Source organism: Cyanistes caeruleus, chromosome 18, assembly GCF_971803275.1.
Source record: "Cyanistes caeruleus chromosome 18, bCyaCae1.hap1.1, whole genome shotgun sequence".
Classification (NCBI taxonomy): domain Eukaryota; kingdom Metazoa; phylum Chordata; class Aves; order Passeriformes; family Paridae; genus Cyanistes; species Cyanistes caeruleus.
Window position 1 is genome coordinate 10655152 of NC_141718.1, and position 20347 is coordinate 10675498.

General features: G+C 44.7%; 2 protein-coding genes and 1 long non-coding RNA gene across 26 annotated transcripts in view; 2 read left to right on the top strand and 1 right to left on the bottom strand.

The window, feature by feature from the left end:
- Positions 1–48: 48 nt before the first annotated feature.
- Positions 49–15184, top strand: RNF185 (ring finger protein 185). Of its 8 annotated transcripts, none has more exons than XM_086855687.1 (8): positions 1178–1272; positions 5292–5410; positions 6495–6728; positions 8197–8215; positions 8852–8964; positions 9488–9542; positions 11463–11580; positions 12695–15184. In XM_086855687.1, exons 3-8 carry the CDS (start codon positions 6547–6549, stop codon positions 12790–12792), a joined length of 585 nt encoding a protein of 194 aa, XP_086711813.1. In that variant the 5' UTR covers positions 1178–1272; positions 5292–5410; positions 6495–6546; the 3' UTR covers positions 12793–15184. The 8 variants fall into 8 exon arrangements, with proteins under 8 accessions (XP_086711818.1, XP_086711814.1, XP_086711813.1 ...); XM_023937630.2 differs by lacking the exon at positions 1178–1272 and adding an exon at positions 4237–4332 and having other exon boundaries at positions 4878–5410; XM_086855692.1 differs by lacking the exons at positions 1178–1272; positions 5292–5410 and adding an exon at positions 49–781.
- LOC111936609 (uncharacterized) lies at positions 1952–15329 on the bottom strand. Of its 3 annotated transcripts, XR_015277697.1 has the most exons (5): positions 15180–15280; positions 14400–14697; positions 11431–11603; positions 3377–3598; positions 1952–2150 (listed from the first exon to the last, which is right to left on the bottom strand). It is a non-coding gene; the product is annotated as an uncharacterized LOC111936609 (long non-coding RNA). The 3 variants fall into 3 exon arrangements; XR_015277695.1 differs by lacking the exon at positions 1952–2150 and having other exon boundaries at positions 2197–3598; positions 15180–15286; XR_015277696.1 differs by lacking the exons at positions 1952–2150; positions 14400–14697 and having other exon boundaries at positions 2197–3598; positions 15180–15329.
- The window catches only part of LIMK2 (LIM domain kinase 2), a 34652-nt gene continuing 27097 nt past the window's right edge, over positions 12793–20347 (top strand). For 3 of the 15 annotated variants that reach the window (XR_015277687.1, XR_015277688.1, XM_086855648.1), the window contains exons 1-2: positions 15409–15494; positions 17921–18020. Coding sequence is in view for 3 of the 15 variants with exons in the window: in XM_086855648.1 (XP_086711774.1) it covers positions 15479–15494; positions 17921–18020 (116 nt within the window). In the remaining 12 variants the exon portion in view is untranslated. Of the gene's footprint in view, positions 13970–15408; positions 15495–15556; positions 16178–17686; positions 17819–17920; positions 18021–20347 lie in introns of those variants that run through there. The other 12 variants (XR_015277691.1, XR_015277692.1, XM_086855654.1 and 9 more) reach the window with 11 other exon arrangements.

Genomic DNA, 20347 nt, shown 5'->3' on the forward strand with positions numbered 1-20347 from the left:
TTTAATCAGCTTCTGGAGGATACGGTTCATGTCCTCGGGGCCCTGGTAACTTCCTAATCAGATACTACACTGACATGACAGATTTTAGCTTGAATGGAGAAGCTGTGCCCAACCCTGCTGCTTTGCTGACTGAAAATTAAGAGAACTGCTTCGTTAGAGATTTTCCTGTTCCTGCAGGTAGGACTGCTTTGTGTGCTCCTCACGCCATCAGCACTATCGCGTTATGCACTACGTATACAACAACGTCTTTGGTGATTCCAGGTGGGCTTCTGGATAACCACTTTGCCGTGGGTTTTGCCAAGCCTATGTGCTGCTGAAAGCAGCAGGACTCTGTAGAACTGTTTTTATCCTGCTGGACATTTCCTGGCTTGCACATTCCAGCCTTCACACTAGAGCTGTGCAGTCTCAGGCGGCTGACAACATCCTTGGGCTCTCTCCAATTGGCTCCCTTGGCACTAGCTTCCCTTCATTTCTTCACTATTGCCTCATAAAACTCAACTTCAGTGGAAGACCTTGGTTTAGGAATCACCCATTCTCCACTGTATAAAAGAACAGGCAATTTTGGGCTGTTTTGTACCTTGGAATCCTCAGGACTGGTGGGGTGCCCTCGGAGCTGGGTGAAACCCTCCAGAAGTGCCTTCTCCGTCAGGTCACCTCCTCTCCCTTGCTTTGGTTTCTCACAACTGTACAAATACCTTTTTCAAGCTCTAAATACTTTTATCAAGCTCTCTATTTCCATCCTGGATATGTTTCTCAGCTCAGATTCTAGCACTCTACACTCGTAAGTCAACGATTTGTTTCCCTCAAACTTCCTTCCTTCCCTTTCCGTCCTTCCTTCCTTTTCCGTCCTTCCTTTTCTTTCCTCCCTTCCTGCTTGGGCCGAGCATTCGGTACGAACTTCTTGCAGTTCCCGGAGGCCGCCGTTTGGCCGCGGCCGCCACACGTCCCCGGGCAGCAGGGCCGCGCACACCCGCAGCACCGGGGGCGGCGGCGGGGGCCGAGCGCGGGCGGAGCAGCCCCGGCCGTTCCCCCCGGAGGAGCCCGAGGTAACGAGCGCCCGCGGGGTCTGCGTGGGGCCGGGCTGAGGAGGGGCCGAGGGCAGCGACACCCGCCCGCCGCGGCCCCCTCAGCCGCCGGCCCGGTGCGCGGAGCCGCCGCGGTCGGTGGGGCGGGGGCCGGGCCCTTCCGCCCGCCGCGCTTCCGGGCGGTCAGGTGACGGGGCCCGGCGGAGCGGCGGCTCGGCACGGCGCTGCGGGGAGCCCGGACCCGCTGGTGAGCAGGGCCGGGCCGGGCGGGGGGTGCTGAGGGGAGCTGGGGCCGGGCTGCGGCTCCGTGGGCCGGGCCGGGCCCTGGGAGGCCGGAGCCGCCTGCGCCTGCTCCAAAGGAGCGGGGCGGGGACGCCGCGGGACCCCCGGCCTCGCCCGGAGCCTCCGGAGCCGCGGCTGCGGTGCCCCCGGCGGGCCCAGCGCCCGTCCCCCGAGCTCAGGACCGCGGCCCGGCGCTGCGGGCCGGGGTTTCTCTCGAAAGCGCCGTCCTAGGGGCCGCCCGTGCCCGGTGGTGCGCTGTGCGGGGCCGGACCCGCGCCCAGGAGCGGCGCCTCTGTCGCGATAGACGGGTCTGGCTCTGGGTATGTCGCGAGGCGTCAGCTGCTGGTACATGACATTACTTATATTTTGAGAATTGCTCATACAGTAAGACTCGCTTATTACTTTTTAAATCACGTCTGTTGTATATAATTACTGTTGTATTTGATATTTTTACGTTTTGCTGCTAGCCTGGGTTAGCCAAGCACGTCTGTCTTGCACGGCACTGCAGACCAGGAAATCGCCGGGGCAGCATTACCCAACTGCTTATATTTCTTTTTCTTTTTTTTTTTTTTTTCCCCTTTGGACTTTGTGAGGTAAGAGGATAAAATCTTCGTTGAAAGACTTTTGTTGGGAGTCTGTATTAAACCTTTATAGAACAGATAAAAAAGCAATTACTTTAATCACGTAAGGGTTTTTACTGTTTGCATTTACAAGGTACGTGGACTCCTCAGTGCTCCCGAAACAGCCCTTCAGCTGGCATACCCTGCCTTACCCTGACTGTAACACGGGTGTGCATTGCAGAATCCCAATTAATGAAACCAGGCCAGGCAAGGACACGTTGGGCTGGAAGGCAAATGGTTGGTTTTGCAAGAGCAAGTGAACACATGAATTCATGTTTTGGGACCACTTTATTAAACAGTGGGTGCCCAATGCTGTACAGGTTACAGGAGGGAGAAAGATGAACTCGAGAAATGTTTCCAAGGAGTTAAAATGTAACATGTTTGGGGGACAGAAAAGAGTAAAAAGGTAGTGAGAGATAAATATGTATTTAATGATTAACAGCAAGACAGTCATGTGTTTGTTAAAAATATCTGAATGACTGTCAAGAAGGCAGTGCACTTTCTTCTAGGCGCTGTCAGCAGTTTTTAGCTAAGGTTACCTGGTTGTTGTACTTGAAGCTCAGGCAATTGTAATATGTATCAGACTGTTGTTAGACTTATGAGTAGACATCTTTATATAAACTCTCAGTAGTAATTTTAGATTTAAATTAATTTTCTAATGTTAATATTCCTTTTATAAAATTTTTAAGTGTCAGAAAATGACACTGTTACCTTAGTAATAAGATAATACTGACAAGTCTTCTTTTTCATTTAAACAGAAAAAGGTTCAGGAGCTAAATCAGAACTTGTTTCATAAATAGATTTGGATTATTTCAATTTCAATAATCTTAGCTAAAATAAGATTAATTAGGAAAGAAATATGGAAAAGGGTCTTTCCAGTGGAATTGACATCCAATAGTGCTGCCCTTTTTATTTCATTGTTATGGCAAGGAAGAACAAACTGGATTTTGTTAATAAACTAGCCAGACTTCTATATCTTCACCAGAATGTTTTCTCATTGTTCATGAAAAAATTCAATACTTGAGACATCCTAATGTCATACTGTGAACATGTATTCAAGGACTGTTTTATGTAGGTGAAATTAGCTTCTAATTTATATTCCCTCTCTGCCTTTCCCAGGTTGAATTAATGCTCACCTGCTGTTTCCAGCAGATTTATTTTATATACCTGAAGTTATGGTGAAAACTCCTCTAGCCTGTCTTGAAGTGTTTTTCCCGTGTTCTGAGGGTTGGGCCAGTGTACCTTGGCAAATGTAGTCATTATCATTTGCTGAGTTCAGGGGTGTGATCTTTGACAGCCACTTTGACAGCTTATGCTTTCCTGGTGTGCAGTTGCTCCCAGTAGACTTACAGATTAAGTTTTTAAAATATTAGAGGAAAATTCCTTTCTTAATGAGATCTGTAGCAGTATCACACCCAGCACATGGACATTCCCAGTCCCTGCACTTACTCCTGTCCTAGACCTCCTGTGCTCTCAGCTGGCTCAGGTCCCAGTCTGCCTTTTGGAGTTTCACCCTCTCATGTACCTCCACTTGCATGTCTTCACGCTCCACCAGACTTCTGTGTTTATTTAGGAAGCCTCTTTGCAAATGAGTTTCTTGTTTCTTAACCATTCATCTGCTGCCACTCTTGATTCCTGGACGTAGCGAATGTCAGTCGTTGTCAGAACAACCTGTTGGGATATAACACAGGGATTGTGGTTTAAAGGAAATAAACAGCTAATCTAGATGGCTTTTATGAAACAAAGATACTGTTTTCCTGTAAATATGTAGAGAGCAAAGAAGAAAGAAAAAGACAAGATCTCTGAATGCCTGCAGTTAGGTATCAGCTGGTTTTTATATCCTTTCCCTTGTTTTGTTTGCTGTTCATCATGCCTCTAGGGTTGATTTGGAGACCTGATCTGAAGGATAAGGATATAGCAAACCTTGACTGGCATCCCTCAGTTGTGTTTACTTAACCCCAGAAGTCATGTTCTATCCCAGTGTACTCACAGTCTTCCTTACAAACTAAAGAAAAATGAAAATGGGATTGGTTTGGCCTGTTGTGTTAGTTGTTGATTTTTTTTAGTTTGTGATTTGTTTATCATTTGTTGTTTTGTGTTTTTTTTTCCCTAGAGAATTTTGTCTCAAAGTTTAAGTAGTTTGAGTGACTGTTCCATTCTGAGCTCATTCTGTTCCATCAAGTTCCATTTGCAGTTGAATTCCTACTTTAGGATTCAGAGTACACTCACAAGCTACACAATGTATGATTATTAAATGTAAATTTAGCCACTGGAAGCTGTTTCACGTTTGCTTCTTTATATATGTGCAGATGTACGGAGCCCAGCAGCACTTGTTACAGACTCACATTAAACTATGTTTCAAGGACAAGAGCAAATGTTTGAGAAGACTTTTATTATTTTTACTGGTGTGTATGGTTTTGATATTTTGAATTGGTTATATCCTAACGGGTCACTGGGCCCCATCAGCCAGTGAACAAATACTTAGGAGAGGATCCCCAGTAGAGATTAAGGAATGACCCTCTTCTAGGAAAGGAGATTCAGTGCCTGTTGCATTATGTCATTTTAATCTTTCTTCTGTCTCAGCCATCTTTATTCCATTTCATTACTAATATTTCTCTGGATTTCTTTGTCATCCTTCTTCATAACATTTTACTTATTTTTTGTAGTTACTAAAAACTGAGAGGTTTGTTTTCAGTAAGTTTTTGTGGGGATACAGATTTTATCTTTTTGACAAGTCTCTAGATTCATTGTGTTAATATATAGAATTTAATTTGGAAAAAAGGAACTTTTTTTCCACATTGGTATTAGGGACTCAGAATTTATTCATTTGCCTCTTGTACACATCCTTTCCTTGTGTTATATGTCAAGATGTTTCTTGTGACCATTCCATAAAGGGATGTGTATTTTTAACAGCATGTTGAACTTTTTAGTTTTAAAGAGGTTTTCTCAGTTTTTCAGGTCCAAGTTGATAAGTTTTCACTTAAACTACTGAGCAAGACAGACCGAAGATTCTGGTTGTAAGGATGTGTGAAAAATCCAAGTGTCTTTGGCGTACAGTTTGTGGGTTGGCAGCATTTCCATCTGCCTTGATCTAACATGGATTTTAATTTTGTACAATGAACTGAGTGTAAATGGAGTCGTGGTGTGAAATGCTAAGAGTCAGCACTGCTGAAAGCAGCGTATGTTGAAGTGCAGCATCTCTGAATACAAATCTGCCCTTCTGGGACACTGTGCAAAATGATGTAATGGAGTGAAAAAGCTCTGCAGAAATAGATTTCACCTGCTGTAACTGAGTCTTTGCTGCAATACTTCACAAGGCTGGAGTGTGGTGCTTTTCTGACTGTGCAGTGGGAATGTATTGTAGGAAAGGAGCTGTTGGCAATAACAGCTGGAGATCCCGAGGCTTTAGTTTGCTGCCCTGCACCTGTGCTGCAGCTCTGCTACAAAGAGGCAACACTAAGGAAAGCCTTTAGTGCTTGGGGGGTAAGTTCACAAAGAAATTACCTTCTGAAAAATTCAGGTTGCCCTTTGAAAATGCTTCATTGTTTGTACACTTGCAAAAAGTTCAGATAATCACCTGTTTGTTTCTCACAGCTTTATCTAAGTATTCCTGTTCCTGCAGCATCAACATGATGTTAGAGTTTCATGAAAAGCACAATGGAATATTTTAAACATTTTTGTTTTAGTTAATGAATTAATTTCTGTAGCTACTGTAACTCTCTTAGTTCTTGGATTAAAAAATTTGTGCTGGTAGAAGTATTTCTAGAAATGTAAATGCCTTGTGCTGGAACTCAAAAGTTTTACTTTTTGGTACTGTGGAATTTACATATCAAGGAATTACACTGTAGAGGTTGTTGCTACTGAAATAAAATAAATGCTATTCTTTGGTAAATATGATTATGTTAATGAGGTGAAAGCATTGAATTAAAATGCAAGCACATTCAGCTAAAATTTTTAATACTTACATTACTACCTTAATACTAGATTAGAAATGTTTGATAGTTTGAAAGTATTAGGAATGTTTGATAGTCATATCAAGACTGCTGTGATAGCAGCAATATACTGCTCAGGAGACAATTCAAGTTCTAAGCCACCTTTACTTGCCATTAATGTCATTAATATTCCAAACTAATGAACACTGAACTTAAAACTCTGCATTGTCAGTCTGTTTAAACTGTGAATTACTTCACTATTAAATTCTGCTTCAGACTGCACTCTCAGTTATAAGTTGTGTTGGATTTTGGAAGGGCATGTATGACTAGGTGAGCTCATTCTCTTTACAGCAAATGGCATTTATGAGAAAATACAGAGCGGTTGTTTTGGCTGTGGATGCTTATCAGTAACAGTAAAATACAGGTCACACATCAGCCAGGTCATACTATGGGACTGTAAAGTAGCTTAGTTTCTAAAAAAAGATCCCTCTTGGCTACCTTAAACTAAAACCATCAACAACAGGATTCAAGAGCTTCTTAGATAAATCACTGCCAGTTTGGAATGGGGCCAGAATGCAATGTTTATAATGCCAATAAGTTGTTTAGGTTTGTTTGTTTTTTTCCCTTTCTCACAGCTAGGATTCCAAGAAGAAAATTTTCTTGGCCTCGTCTGGGTAGTTCTTGAGGATGGCAAGCAAAGGACCCACGACTTCTGCATCGACAAAGAGCTCCAGTACTGGAGGGACCAGTGGCAGCAGTAGCAGCAATGGTTCTGGGGACAACACTAATCAGGACAACACTTTTGAATGCAACATCTGTTTAGACACCGCTAAGGATGCAGTTATCAGCTTGTGTGGGCACCTCTTCTGGTATGTGCTGCAGCCCCACACACCAGCCAGGAGGAAGGACTGGGGGTTTGGTTTAGGAGAAGCTTGGGTTTGCTCCTCAGCTGTTTTAATTTGCTTGTGTTTCAGGGAGTGGGTTTCTTGTGTCTTAAACTCCCTGTACTTCTGGATTATTGTGTAAAAGCAAGCAAGCAGCCTCACACAGACAGTTCAGTGCTAATTGACACTGTTTGCTTATGTGTGTTATTCTGTTTGTGCTGTCTGGTCTAGCACAGATATGTTCTTTAGATCTAAATTCCTTTCTAACCTCTGCATACCTAAACCTGGATATGAATCTAGGTTCTGGAGGCCAAATTGTAGTTTCTCCTACAAGCTTGCTCTTTTTTTCCTTTGAAACCATAAAGAAAGAACAGTCAATAAGCTTTTTACATATGGGCTATTTCTCTTTTCCCATGATACTGCACTTGTGTTAGGAATTTTTCAGTTCTTTAATTTGATCTGGAAATAATGTACAGCACAGATATAATACATGTGCAGAATTTCTGATGTGGGTAACCTGGTTTGAACTGACATGATTGACATGGCCAAATGTGGGGAGGTTGGAGTTTATCTTACACAGTGGGCTAAATTTTTAATGAAAAGAGGCCTGAGAGTGCTTTTTTCTGTGTAAATATACATAACATCTGAAAATCTGGGTTTTTATTTGGGGAGATGGAAAATCACTGGTTTAGGGTGTGTTAAGATAAAATAAGATTAAATTATTGCACAAAAGGATTTGGAAGAGTGGAACCTTAAAAATACCAGGTGTCTTGTCTGAATGATGTTATTGAGAACATTTTGAAAGCAGATGGCTGTTTAGCAGTTCTATCTTGTAGGTTGCTTGTCTTTGACTTTTTTTTAATTTGCCATAGCAATTTACTCTGTGTAATAGAATTTCTCTGCCCTGAGCAACTGAGTCTGACCTCAGTAGCTGACTCTGCTCTGAGCATCAGAGTTGGACTAGAGGCTACCTGAGGTATTATCCAGCCTGAGTTATTCCATGATTCTGTGATTGTGGCTGGTGTTTCAGCTCAATCTTCTAAGATCCTAAAGTCTCATTACTGACATCTTGCTCACTTGCATCTTGGCTCTGGGATATCTTTTCATGGTATCAGAAGAGAAAATTTATGCAATAAACCCTAAGATTAATGGAGCCTCTGTCTGGCCCTTTGGAATGGATGAGAACCCAGCAATGGGAGATGCACAGAACCATATTAGGAATTTAGATTGCGTAATGTGAAAAAAACCCAGTGGAGATCAGTCTTGGGCTGTGCTTACAAAAATTATTTTAATGGGAGGCTACAGAACTGGCCCAGCTGGATTCCAGGATTCTGTTGTCACCAAGCTGTGCTATCCCTGTACGCTGCACATTTGTCATATTGAGTTCAGTAACTAATTCTAATTTCTTCTCTTTTTTTGCTCTGTGAACAAATTGTCCTGGGAATGCTCACAGTTGGCCTTGTTTACACCAGGTAAGACAGGTTTCCTTTTACTTTGTTTTTCATCAGCTCCAGTTACTCAATAAAGCCCTTGGTTCTCTGGAGTATCCCCCTCTTTTCAAATGTGCTTTTCTCTCCAGGGCCATCACAACCTGCTCGTGCAGCTTCATGTGCAACACCTTGCAATCTGCTCTTTGAGCAACAAGAAAACTTAGATTCTGTTCCACTTGCCTCCACTTTTGAGTTTCTTAAACCCTGTGTAATTCCAGTTTTGGTACAATTACTGTTGGAACTTGCAAGGTTTACTTTGCAGGTTTAAGTGCTGAGTGTTGTTCTCTTTGTGTACATAGTGTTTTGCATTGTGTTACCAATATAGAAAAGGTGGATGATAGGAAGTCCATCTGCACTAGCCCTTGGCCTACCAGTACTGGTGGTACTCTTTATTTCTTAGTTTGCTCCAGTGCAGATCTGAATATGTACACGTCAGCAAGTGGTTCCCACCAGAACAAGAGCCAAAGTGCCAACTCCACTTTGGGGACTACTTGGCACTTATTAAATGTCTTGCTCTGTGAGAAATTGCTAAAGTCTTTCTGCCTGGCTGCAAGTGAGGTTTGCACAGTTGTTTTTGTGGTATTTTAGTAGTTTTCTTCTAATTTACCTTTCTTTTAGTGGCTAGAGACCAGGCCAAACAGACAAGTGTGTCCTGTATGCAAAGCAGGAATCAGTCGAGATAAAGTTATTCCTCTGTATGGAAGAGGCAGCACTGGGCAACAGGACCCCAGGTAAGAAACCTAAATGCAATTATTTTAATTTGAAAATTAAAGATGAAACTTTAGTTTAGAGTCTTAAGATTAAACTGCTGAAGTGCTGGATTCACAATTTTAAATACTTTGTCAAAAGACATAGATCTGATATTTCTGCCAAATACTTCTGGCTTTTTCAGGGCCTGGGTTTGCACACATTTCTTCTTCAACTGGCAGTTCATTTTAATTTGAATCAAGTGTTAATTGTCAGTTACAAGTGGCAGATGGCAATGATTGTTACCTGACCAGAGAAGCTTCTATTAAATGTTCATGTCCTCAGTTTTTAGTCTTTGCAATGGGTATTTGTAATTCAAAAGTGCAGTGTTAATTCAGTGATGTGCTGCTGAAGGTCCAAAGCTGCATGATTGGCTCTCTCACACACTGCTCCAGCTCTGCTGGATGGCCCCAGCATTTTATGGTGGTTCTGCATTATTAGGCAGGCTACTGCAGATACTGTTGTCACATGTCCTTGCACTTGAGCTAATTTCACAACTTCCTGCAGAGAGAAAACTCCGCCACGACCCCAAGGACAGAGACCTGAACCAGAGAACAGAGGGGTAAGTGATCAAACAAGCTCAAGCAGTTTGGTTGTTTTTATTGATGGTGGTATTTATTCATCCTGGAGAACATAATGTCTGTGAGAGATCTTATATGAAGATCCTGCAGCTTGCACATCCTGCTCTTGCCCAGTTGGTTGTTCATGAATCATTGATAGCTGTGGTGTGGCAGAGAGCTCATTCCTCTGGTACCCTTTAGCATCCCAAGGAGCAGCCCAGCTTGGATCAAGCTTCATGAGCCCACTGTTGTATCACTGGGAAAGCTTTTCATACTTAACTGTTCTCCATGTTTTAACAGAAGAAACACTGTGCTTTGAAAATTCCTTGTGCAAATGTATTTCTCTCAAAACATACGTGTCATTGAAATATGTCATCCATGTATGAATTTAGATTTTTGAGACTGACACCTGCTTCTCTTGTTTCGATGGGATGTTACTGTACATTACAAGCAAGAGAAATCGATATCTATTGGATACATGTTAATATGAAGAGGGATCTGTGGTTTTGTTGAGGAGATTACATAGGGTGAATGTAAACAGCAGTTGGCAGATGGAGTAGATGTGGGAGTAGGCGGTAGGACAGACCACAGTGTTCTTCAGCATGATGGCAGCGAGCATGACCTGATGAAACAATGGCACATTTCCATGTAACTCAGCCTGGAGTCCTTGGAGAGGATTGTCTCCCTCATGCTTCAGGCAAACAACTCTGCAGGGTGTGATTAAGGTACATTTCTGTATTGAATGTATTGGGAGCTCAGCTATTCTCTTTGACTAGGGCATTGCTGCCTTATTAAATCAGCTCCTGTACCTTATTTGGACCTTTCAGCTGGTGCTGCTGTAAATCAGAGGGATGGGATATGAAGGGCAGGACAGTAGTGGTGTTGCTTCCCTGTTCTCTTCAGATCCTGTACCTGCCACAGAGAGCTTTGCTGTCCCTCATAGTTAGTGGCAAAATGCTTGAGAAGAGTATGTTCAAAAAGACCCAACTCCTCAAATCAAGGCACAACCAAAAAACTTTTGGCTTTTGTTATATGTGTAAAATCATCTTTGTCCTCCCATTGTTGGTGGTGATAAACCAGTGGGTCTTTCAGAACTGGTATCACTGTTTTAATCCTGAGGTGAGAGGACAGATCATTGGATTACAACTGGGGGCTCTCCACAATTGTTAGGCATAACACAAGCCCCTAGATTCCTATACAGGCGGTTCTCAAACAGCACACTGCTTCTGCAGAGCAGGATTCATCTCATTTCAGAACACTTATCTTTTGACTTGATGTGGTATTTTAGTCTGGATCCCATGGGGTCAGTGTTATTGCATTGTAACTTCCTTTTTTCCTCCTTTCCTTATGTCCTGCATTTCTGCCCCAGGTGATTTTCCCACCTTAATTTGAATCCCCCGGTTAACTTTTTTAATACTTTTCCTTCAAATGCATTCCATCCCACTGGCAATTTATCATTTCACTGAGTGTTGAAATGATGCACATGCATCACAAAACTAAATTTCTATTATTTTCTGAAGTACCTTTCTTATGTGGCTAACAGCTGTTAACAGAGATAAATTGTTAAGACATTCTAAACAGAAATCCTTCTGACTATTTTGATACATTGGCAGATACCTACTACATTGAGAAAGGTTACAGTTGAGAAACACTGTCCTAATTTGTGACTCTCAAGCAAGAGCTGCAGTTGCTAGTTTTCATTTTCTCAAACCTTTGGGTTGCTTAGCAAATTTTTGCTGTCTGAAACATTTTAAACCCAGGAGAGCTAAGGGGATATGTACAAAAGTGTGTCAGACTGAAAGTGGCCCTCCTTCAGTCTTTGGAAAGCCAGTGAGGCGAATGTCTGCACTTCCACAAAGTACTCTGAAATAGGCTTTAAGTGATTGTTACCTTTTTTGCCTCCTGTTCTTTGTTCTTTGCAGGGATTCCAGGGCTTTGGGTTTGGCGATGGTGGCTTCCAGATGTCATTTGGAATTGGGGCGTTTCCCTTTGGTATATTTGCAACAGCCTTCAACATAAACGACGGGCGACCTCCTCCAGGTACCACGGATCCTTCTCCTGTCCTGTCACAAACAGACATTTTACAAACTTTTAAATAACCTGCTAATGACAAAATATTCTGAACAGTAACCAGTGTTGCCAGTGGAAACACGAAATGAGGGCAAAAACACTCAGTAGAGAACGCGGTCTGTAGCTGATATGTTTTGTACACAGACTTATAAAAGAAGAAAGTTTGTCACTTCCATATAATTTGCTGAAGTGCCTCCTGGGAGACCAGTGACTGCAGACAAACAGTGGCACTGGAGACAACTCTCCTTTAATTCAGATGTCTCCTCTGGTACACTAGCAGACTCCTCCTGCAAAAAGACAAATTGTACTAGACTTTCTAATAATAATAAAAAGGAGACATTAGGGCTGTGAAGGAGACACAGATTTTAAAAACAGTAGGAAAGGACCATTTCCTGAAAGATAAGAAGGAAAAATTTAAGCTGGTGCTTGGTACCACAAAATAATGAATGCAGAGACTGTTCATTTTTCAGAAATTTATCTCTGAGACAGTCATCTGTATTCTATGAGAAGTAACTTCCCAGTGAAATTACTTCATGTTTTTGATTAACAAAAAACAATTGGGTTACTCCAAGGGGTGATCTTGCTCTCCAACAATTAAGTAATCCCTAGAGAACTTCCTCCCCATCTTCACTGTAGACAAACTGAATCTGTTTTGAACAAGGACACCTACTGCCCAGGGTTTTCTGAACTTATTTTGTAAAAGGTTATGCCTGGCAAATCTTCCACTGTGTCATACAGTACAGGAATTATGAGGAGCAAACTCATTCTTCACGTCACAGCAGTGTTACCATGGTCCTGTGCTGTTCTTGGGTCGAATTATCTTCCCTATTAACTACAGTTCATTGTCCATTGAAAAATCTGTTTGGGGTGGGACTGAACTAAGGAGTCCTGCTTCAGGGGTCTGATACTTGTCTTCCTTCTGATCTTCCCATGCTGTCAGCCAGGCTGAGGGTCGGAAATAGCAACTTTCTCACCAAGCAGATGCATATTTTTCAATGTATGAATATCCTATATTCAGAATATACACAATCCCAGAGAAGAGGAAGGAGCTGAACTGTTGTTTTCTTTACTTCCTGTTTTCCAGCTGTTCCAGGGACTCCTCAATATGTGGATGAGCAGTTCCTTTCCCGCCTCTTCCTGTTTGTGGCACTGGTGATAATGTTCTGGCTGTTGATTGCATAAGTCTTTTCCATTATTCTATATACTCATGACCAACAAGGCCACTGAAACAGTTACAAACTGCATCCCCATCCCATTTTAAACCTCTTGGTGTCTGGTTCCATAGCTAACTATGGGCTTCAGGAGTTGGTGGTACCACAGCACAATGAGGAATCTCACATTTTGCACCAGAGTTGGGAATTAAAACATTGGTTTAAAAGTGTATTTCATCTCAGATATCTTGTACAGGTTCCTGCCACAAACCATGGGCCTAGCGTTGAGCTGCACTCCGAGAGGGAGTGCTGCTTTGAAATCCTGTGCCAATCAGTGACACCAGGCCTGTGGGATAGACAGTTATCCCAAGGTAGACTGGGCAGGTAAGGAAACCTCCAGTGTGACCAGTATCTCCTGCTTTGCAACCACGATGGATCTGCCAGAGCTGCAGATGTTATTTAATGTCTCCATCAACATCCGACCTTCTCCAGGAAATCATCTGCAGCACTGCTGAGACTCTCTGGGGCACAGCATGTGATGCAAACGGAACCAGGTCTGGAGACTGGTTTCTTTTCCGTCTGTTATTTCCTGATGTGGTGGAAAACCCTTCCTGATGGTTCTGATGGCTGTTAGAAGAAGGGATACAAATTTATGCTGCAATTTTCTAAAGCCTGAGCATGCTGGAGCCAGACACTGGAAGATTCTCTGGCCGTGGAGCCAGGTGGGGCTGCCGGACCCAGCCCAGTTCCTCACTGACAAACAGTGTTGTCTTCCCCAGCTCTGTGCAGCACCTGTGGCTGCACTCATGGATAATCCCCTCACAATCTCGTCACTGTAGCGACATTTATCTTTCCCAAGGCTTTGAGACTTTCTACACAAGGTCATGTACTCCAGATAAAATCCTATTACAGATCTGAGATCAGCTTGTTTGGGGAGAGGAAGAAAAAGCATCTTTACATGAGTTTTGAGGTAAAACTTGTCATACTGTAAAATTACACAGGAGGAGACGTGAGACCCTGCCTTTGCCAGCACATGTTCAGTAGGGAACATTTGGAAGACCTTCTCTCTGCAGGTGCACACAGACCTTCTCCCGTGCCACAGCAGAACCACTACAGCGCGAGAGTCTCTGCAGTATCTACCAAAGATTTTAATTTGAAGTGCTGAAGGAGACCACAACCATTAATGTGCTGAGGGGATATTTCAGAAGGTGAGCACTCTGCAGCCACTTTGGAATCTTGTTGGGTATTCAGCTTTAAAGAGTACTCCTGATGTATTGGTGTAGATTCCTTCGAAACAGGTACAAGAGATTCCCTAGCAAGATGAACAGTTCATATTTCTCTGACTAGGCAATTCCATTTTTTTTTCTCTTACTGTTTTTAGATTTTTTTGATTCAGGTCATTCATAGTCATAATGATTTCCTGCAAGATGAATGTTGTGACTTCCCTGGCAGTAGACAGAAAACTGATAAATCAATTAATAGAAACTTTTTTTTCAATAGCTTGGGATTTTTTAGCATATGGAAGAGTTTCCTGGGCAGGACACCTTTAATTAATTGTTATAGAAGTTTATTTATGTAATTATAAACTGTTCCCTTTTAGTGTCAAGGCAAAGGATGACTGAAGTTTAACTTGCCTACCTCCAAAATCCCATCTGGCAAGTAGAATGTTGCAAAGCTTCTGCAGTGTTTTGTCATGTCAGATTTGTGCCTGAGTCCATGATAATCTGACAGAATATGTTGCTCAACTATTTATAGTTGAGGTGGTGCTTCAGCTTTTGTTGTGTGACACTTCTGAGAATCTGAACTTCAGTATAGGGTTCTTCTCAAGTGCATAATTTGGTAACTGGGGCCCTTCCCAGGAGAAAGTTTGATGTTGTTCGATTGTCCTGCAATGTCGCAGCTTTGGGTTCCTCTCCTGCGCAGTCAGCACCACCTGCTGATGAGAAGGGAACGTTCATGTGACAGGGACGGATTCCTTCTTCTTTTGTACAGAAAAACTCCATACTGAGAGGTTATGCAGGGAGGAGAAGGGTAGCCCGTTGAAGCCTTTATCCCATAAAGAGGATAGAGAAGTGACTGCAATTGATTCAAGTGGTACTGAAATATATTTAAGTAATACATTTACAAACCAGAATTTTAATGGATTGGGGGGTTTTTCCATCTAGGAGTGAGAGAGATAATGGATTTAGAGAAGGCTGCAGAAACATGGCTGAGAGCTCTTATTTTCCGGCAATTCAAGGATCAAATAGTCTAAAAGTGTTAACGCTTGGTTCCCCCTTTCCCTGGTGTGCTTTTGTATGTACCCCTGCCCCGTAACCCGACCGCACACGGCCCGGACGGCTCGGTTAGTGCGTTACCGTTCCTCCTCACTAATTTTCACTGTTGTGAAAGTGATTTAGAATTAAAAAATGGTTTTACATTGAGCGGAGTCCGCCGCCGTTCCTTTGCGCTGCCTCGGGGCCGGGAGCGGGACCGGCGGGGCCCGCCCGGGGCCGCACCCGCCGCGGCACGTGCGGGGCGGGGCTGCGGGCGGGGGACGCTGCTATTGGCCGCCGGCGCGGAAAGGGCGGGGCGTGCGGGGCGGGGCAGCGCGGTGATTGGCCGGTGCGCGGAGGGGGCGACGCCGATTGGCTCGGAGCGGTGGGTGGGGCGCGGGGAGGCGGGCCCAGGTGCGGCGGCACCGCTGGCGTCGGGCGGGCGCGGGCGGCGGGCGCGGGATGGAGGCGCTGCCAGGTGAGCTCGGGCCGGGCCGGCCGCGCCTCCGCGGGAGGAGCCGCCCTCCGCCACCGCGGGGCGGGCGCGCGTACGTGGGGCCGCGGCTCCGGTCGGCCGCGCCGCCGTTATGCGGCCGCCGGTGCATCGGCGGTGTCGCGGGGCGGCCCCCGCGGGACTCGACGGGGCCGCTGCCTCCTGAGCCCGCGCCCCGGCCGGACGTCAGTCCGCGGCCGGGGCGCATTCTGGAGCCGGCCCGCGGCTCCCTCCAGCGGGTGGCACCGCCGGTTCGCGGCCACGCGCGCGGCCCGGGGGCTCCCGGCGGCTCTCGGCAGCCCCGGTGCAGTGAGACCCGAGGTGCCCGCGGGGCCGGCCGGTGCCGCTCAGCCCGGCCCCGTGGTACCGCCGGGGCCACTGCGGCTGCTCCTCGCTGGCACATTCCGCCCGTCCTGGGGAGCTCGACAGACCTGTTACATGGATTATGTCCGTTTGCGTTTCCTTCGCGCTGTTTCCTGCTCTGTTTTGTTCATTTCCGTCGTTTCTCCTGCATACTGAAGCAATTTCTGTTGGATTGAGGACTGTTCGTTTCCGTTCGTGAGCTGTTCAGCCTTCCTGGGTACATTTAAACAGATGTAGTACTTCAGCCGAGAGTCGGTGACTGCTTGGTGGAGTTCCGAAGCTGATGGGTCAGATTCCGTAAAATGGTCGGGGAGTAATTTGTTGCTTTTAGCCAGCTGTGGTATAGTCATTGATCTTTAAATGTCTTTAATAGGATCCACAGACCGTTTTGACACGTGTGTGTTGTGCTGGTGACACTGAATGGGAGGGGATGGAGCTGCAGAATGTTTGGTTTGCAGGTGTTTTTGGCCTGCTGCTATTTCAGAAGTCCAGCTGACTTCCAGGGCTTGTCCCTCTTGGAGAGGAGAGCGTTGGCTGCCTGTGCATGGAGGCACAGGCACACATAACTTTGCCCTTTATTCCCGAGCCCGTTTGGTGTGCTAAAAGCCATTTGTTTTATAGGACAACACAGATAGGGTCAGGTTTTCCCAAGGTTTTCCCAGCCTTTACTCTGCTGTGCAGGTGTGAGCTCAGGCGGAGTTCTTGGTCTTCTGGATTAGCAGGAGGGCACAGGAGCTGATGCACACTTGGGAACTGCAGTAGCAACCTGCACCACTCGTCACATTTAAAGGAACCCTTTGAGCCTTACAGTCTGCATGGAGACCTTTCTGGGTACTGCTGCTCTGTGGTGATAGTGGTGCTTGTAGCTGAGCAGCAAATGGTTTTTACCCTGAAACAGCTATTCATGTAAAAAGTGCAAGATCTTCATCTTGGTTAATTTTAAACATTGTCCTTGACCTACACTGTGGGGTAAAGGTGCTTTAAAAAGGTAAAGCCCACAGAAGGCTCATGGTTTCTGTTTTATGTAGTTTCAAGGAACTTAACAGTGATATTAACTTGCCTAAGCAACTACCAAGTTGTACCATTCTTTGGAAAAGGGAAGTCTGTGGTTTGTGGTTTTCCTTGTCTAAGTGCACCTTTTTCTTTAATGCAGAGTTGCTGCAAGCAAACTGTTGGTAGCAGGAAGGACAGGTTTGGGATCTGCTCAGCTCTGTGACACATTTCGTGTGCCATCCTGTGCTGAACTAAGATTCTTGACTCTCTAATATGTCTGCACTGCCCTTGGGATTTTGGATAGCAATTATCTGTGTGCCAAATGTTCTTTGTGCACAAGCTTTCATTCTGTTTTCCTAGCTTGCTTGCATCTAAGTAACCAGCTCTCTCTGGGGCTCTCTGGCAGTTCTAGCAAAAACTATTATAGCTCCATTATAACTATTATAAGTGTTTTCTAAAAGGGCAATAGGCCAGTAGCATCACACCCCCTTCCTAAGTCTGACAGTAGTCTGGTGTTGGCTGTACAGTCTCTATGGGAATATTCATTCAAGAGTGTAATTCCTTCCTGGTAGTCTAGTTGTTCTCCATTGAATAAAGTTTGCCTTTCCTTTCTTTCAGTTCTGGGAAATCCAGTTAATTATACAAATGAGAGCAAACGTTATGTGCTGAGTCAGTGCTGTGGGGGAAGCAGTAGCGTGGCTTCCTGGCCTAGCATGGTTCTCTCTTGGAATTGTACTAGACCGGTGTTGCCTTCCTGAAATCTCTGACAGAGCTGTAACTGAGCTGTTTTACGTGAAAAGTCGTATTTTTTTCTTCTGCAGAATGTGAAGGAGCAGCTGTCACGTCTGGAGAAAAATATATATACATATACACAAGATATCGGAGTTTGATTTGGGAGCTCCCTCTCTGGGGTTATAGACTGCCTGCAATTTTCCATGTGGGAAGGCTTTCCTGTCAGTTCCTTAATTTAAGGTTGTTCTTTATGAAGGATGTACCAGTCTCTGTTTTCTCTGATGTAAACTGGTTGCTGTTTGTCCCCTTATTGCTGCATGCAGGTGAAGAAGTCTGGAGATGTCTGGGATGTGGGGACAGCATTGCTGCTGGGCAGCGCCTCCACAAGACTGTCAATGAAGCTTGGCACATTTCCTGTTTCAGGTAGGTAAAGCTTCAGCCTCCTTTAAACCCTCCTTGGTTCCGCTGGTTGGGACCTGGTGGTGAAGTAGCAGCATGAGCTGGGAACTCCTGCAGTGATCTCTGTGCCTGTTCTGAGCTCTTGTTTGTGGCCATACCTCGGGGACAACATCCAGTCCCAGCAGCAGCTGCCACTGCCTGGCGGAGTGTGGCCACGCTGACGCAAACAAGATACAGATAAAGTGCAAATAAAAGCTCTGATTTACTCGTGGTGGCAGAAGCCATGGGTTACATATTTGTCTTCTGCAGCATTCCTAAGCAGTGCCCAGGCAATTTGCACAGCCTGTTGCTTTTTCCATGTGTGGTAGGTGCAAGGGTGTTATCAGGGTGCTGATAGAGAGGAGGGAAGAGAGAGATCTTGCCTTTTGCCTTCTCTCCTTTTCAGACTCTTAAGACAGACAAACCTATGAAATCTGCTAGATAATGTTGCTGTCAGCAAGGACAAAAAGGGATGTCTGCCATGCTTTTTCCTGGTCGTAGGAGTAATGCCTCTTTTTGGTGTTCCATGGATACTCAGTCCAGTTTTCATGCTCCAGAATCGCATTTCTGAAGGGGTCTGTATTTTTGAGGGGTTGAGTAGCTGCAGCTTCTACTGGCTTCTATGTTGGCTTGAATATAGGGAGGCTAATATTTTGGATACTGTTAAAGAAAATGGGGGAAAAGGAAGCCAAAGTGTGGTTCTGGAGGAATGTTTTCTGTGCCAAAATAAGCATCTATTGTCCTCGTTTAAAGAACAGAAAAAAACCCCAACAAAATACCCCAACTTTGTTGAAGTGAGGATTGTGGTTACTGGTATATTTTAAAAAAAATAAAGCATCTCATGCTGCCAAAGCAGTGCAGGCTCAGTTGACTTGGAAAATGCTGTTACAGTGACACGTTAATAATCACAATTACACTTTGATATCATGACAAATCCCAGTATTTTGGACTTCTGTTGGTTTTAGTGTTCATGTTTAGCTATAATGAAGCAGCTTTTCTTAATCCTGGCTTTCTCTTCTCCCTGAAGGACTAGTATCCTGTTGCTGAGCTTCCCTAGACTGTGCCAGCAGCCAAACCCCAAGCCATGTGTGCTGGGAAGTCTCGTCCCTCTTGCCATTGGATGTATTTCTCTTGTGGGTCTTGATTTGCAAATGTCTTGGTGCTTCTTCTTGTTGGGGCTGTTGAGGTGAGGAGCAGCTGAGCTGGAGGCAAATCCTGCCTTTGGGACAGCTGACAGAGAATTTTTTTTCATAGGTGATATTGTATAATGGAAGTTTGGTTGTCGGTTCTGGGCTGGTTTGTTTTATACAGATGATGACACCAGCCTTTCTCTGAGCTGTGGAGTCACTTCTTGCATTTGCTGATGCACTTCTTGTGCTCTGTGCTTTTGGTGAGCTCGAGCACTCTCCGAGGCTGCTGTGTTCATTGAACAGTTGGAACCTGCAGGAAAGGAAGTTGCCCTCCCCTTTTTCCTAGTTCCAGGGTAGGACTGTACATGAAAACAAATTTCCAGTTCGCACTGTGTTCCTCCTTTTCTTCTGCTGTCCCTAAACCATGCTGAGCAGCAGTCTTGTGCCTGATATCCCAAAGCCAAACTTTAAAATGCCTCTAAGGGTAGGAGGCTTTGGCAGCTGGTAGCTGTGAGTTCCGGCAGCTCTTGTGGAGTGTTTTTTACAGTCTTCCTGTGGATTAGCTGACTCCCTGGCCTGGCACATAATTTCTCTAATGCTGATTGGCGCTGCTCCAGGCTCGTTAGCTCTGTTTATTCTTGGTCAGGCTTGGCGCTGGCAGGAGCTGACGTACATGAGCGTCTCTGAGGATTTAGGTTTTTGTCACTTCCCTCCTTCCTCAAACTGCATGTACAGGAGCTTTTGTCTCTAAAACCTGCATTTTCTCTGCTGTGGCTTGAGGGAAGAGCAAATCCCTGTTTGTAGATCTTGGATATTTTAGACTGTTCTTTGGCCAGCCGGTTCCTTAGGCTTGAATCTGATGGGTTGGATCTGGCTGAGGAAGTTTCTTAGATGTTTCTATCACAGTGTCTGTTGTAAATTAACTCTGAATGTGCTTTTGTGCCTCTGAATTCTGTTGAGACAGCACACACTTTCAAAGGTCACTGCTTTTCACAGTTTGACTGGATTTGGAAATTACATTGCACAGAACTTCAAACATTATACCAAGAAAGGGAAAGACAGAAGTGAAAAGGTGCCTTTTTCCTAGGTCTGGATCACTTTTACCTCAGGAGATTATTTGAAGAGTTTTTGGGGTTTTTTTGACCAAGAGCTTGCTGGTTTTATTGTTTTCAGCCCAACTTT

Excerpts from the sequence above, each read along its gene's own strand:
- RNF185 (XM_086855692.1), top strand. The coding sequence starts at position 6,547 with ATGGCAAGCAAAGGACCCACGACTTCTGCATCGACAAAGAGCTCCAGT. Across the intron at positions 9,543-11,462 it reads CTGAACCAGAGAACAGAGGG|GGATTCCAGGGCTTTGGGTT; the intron begins GTAAGTGATCAA and ends TGTTCTTTGCAG. Across the intron at positions 11,581-12,694 it reads CGACGGGCGACCTCCTCCAG|CTGTTCCAGGGACTCCTCAA; the intron begins GTACCACGGATC and ends CCTGTTTTCCAG.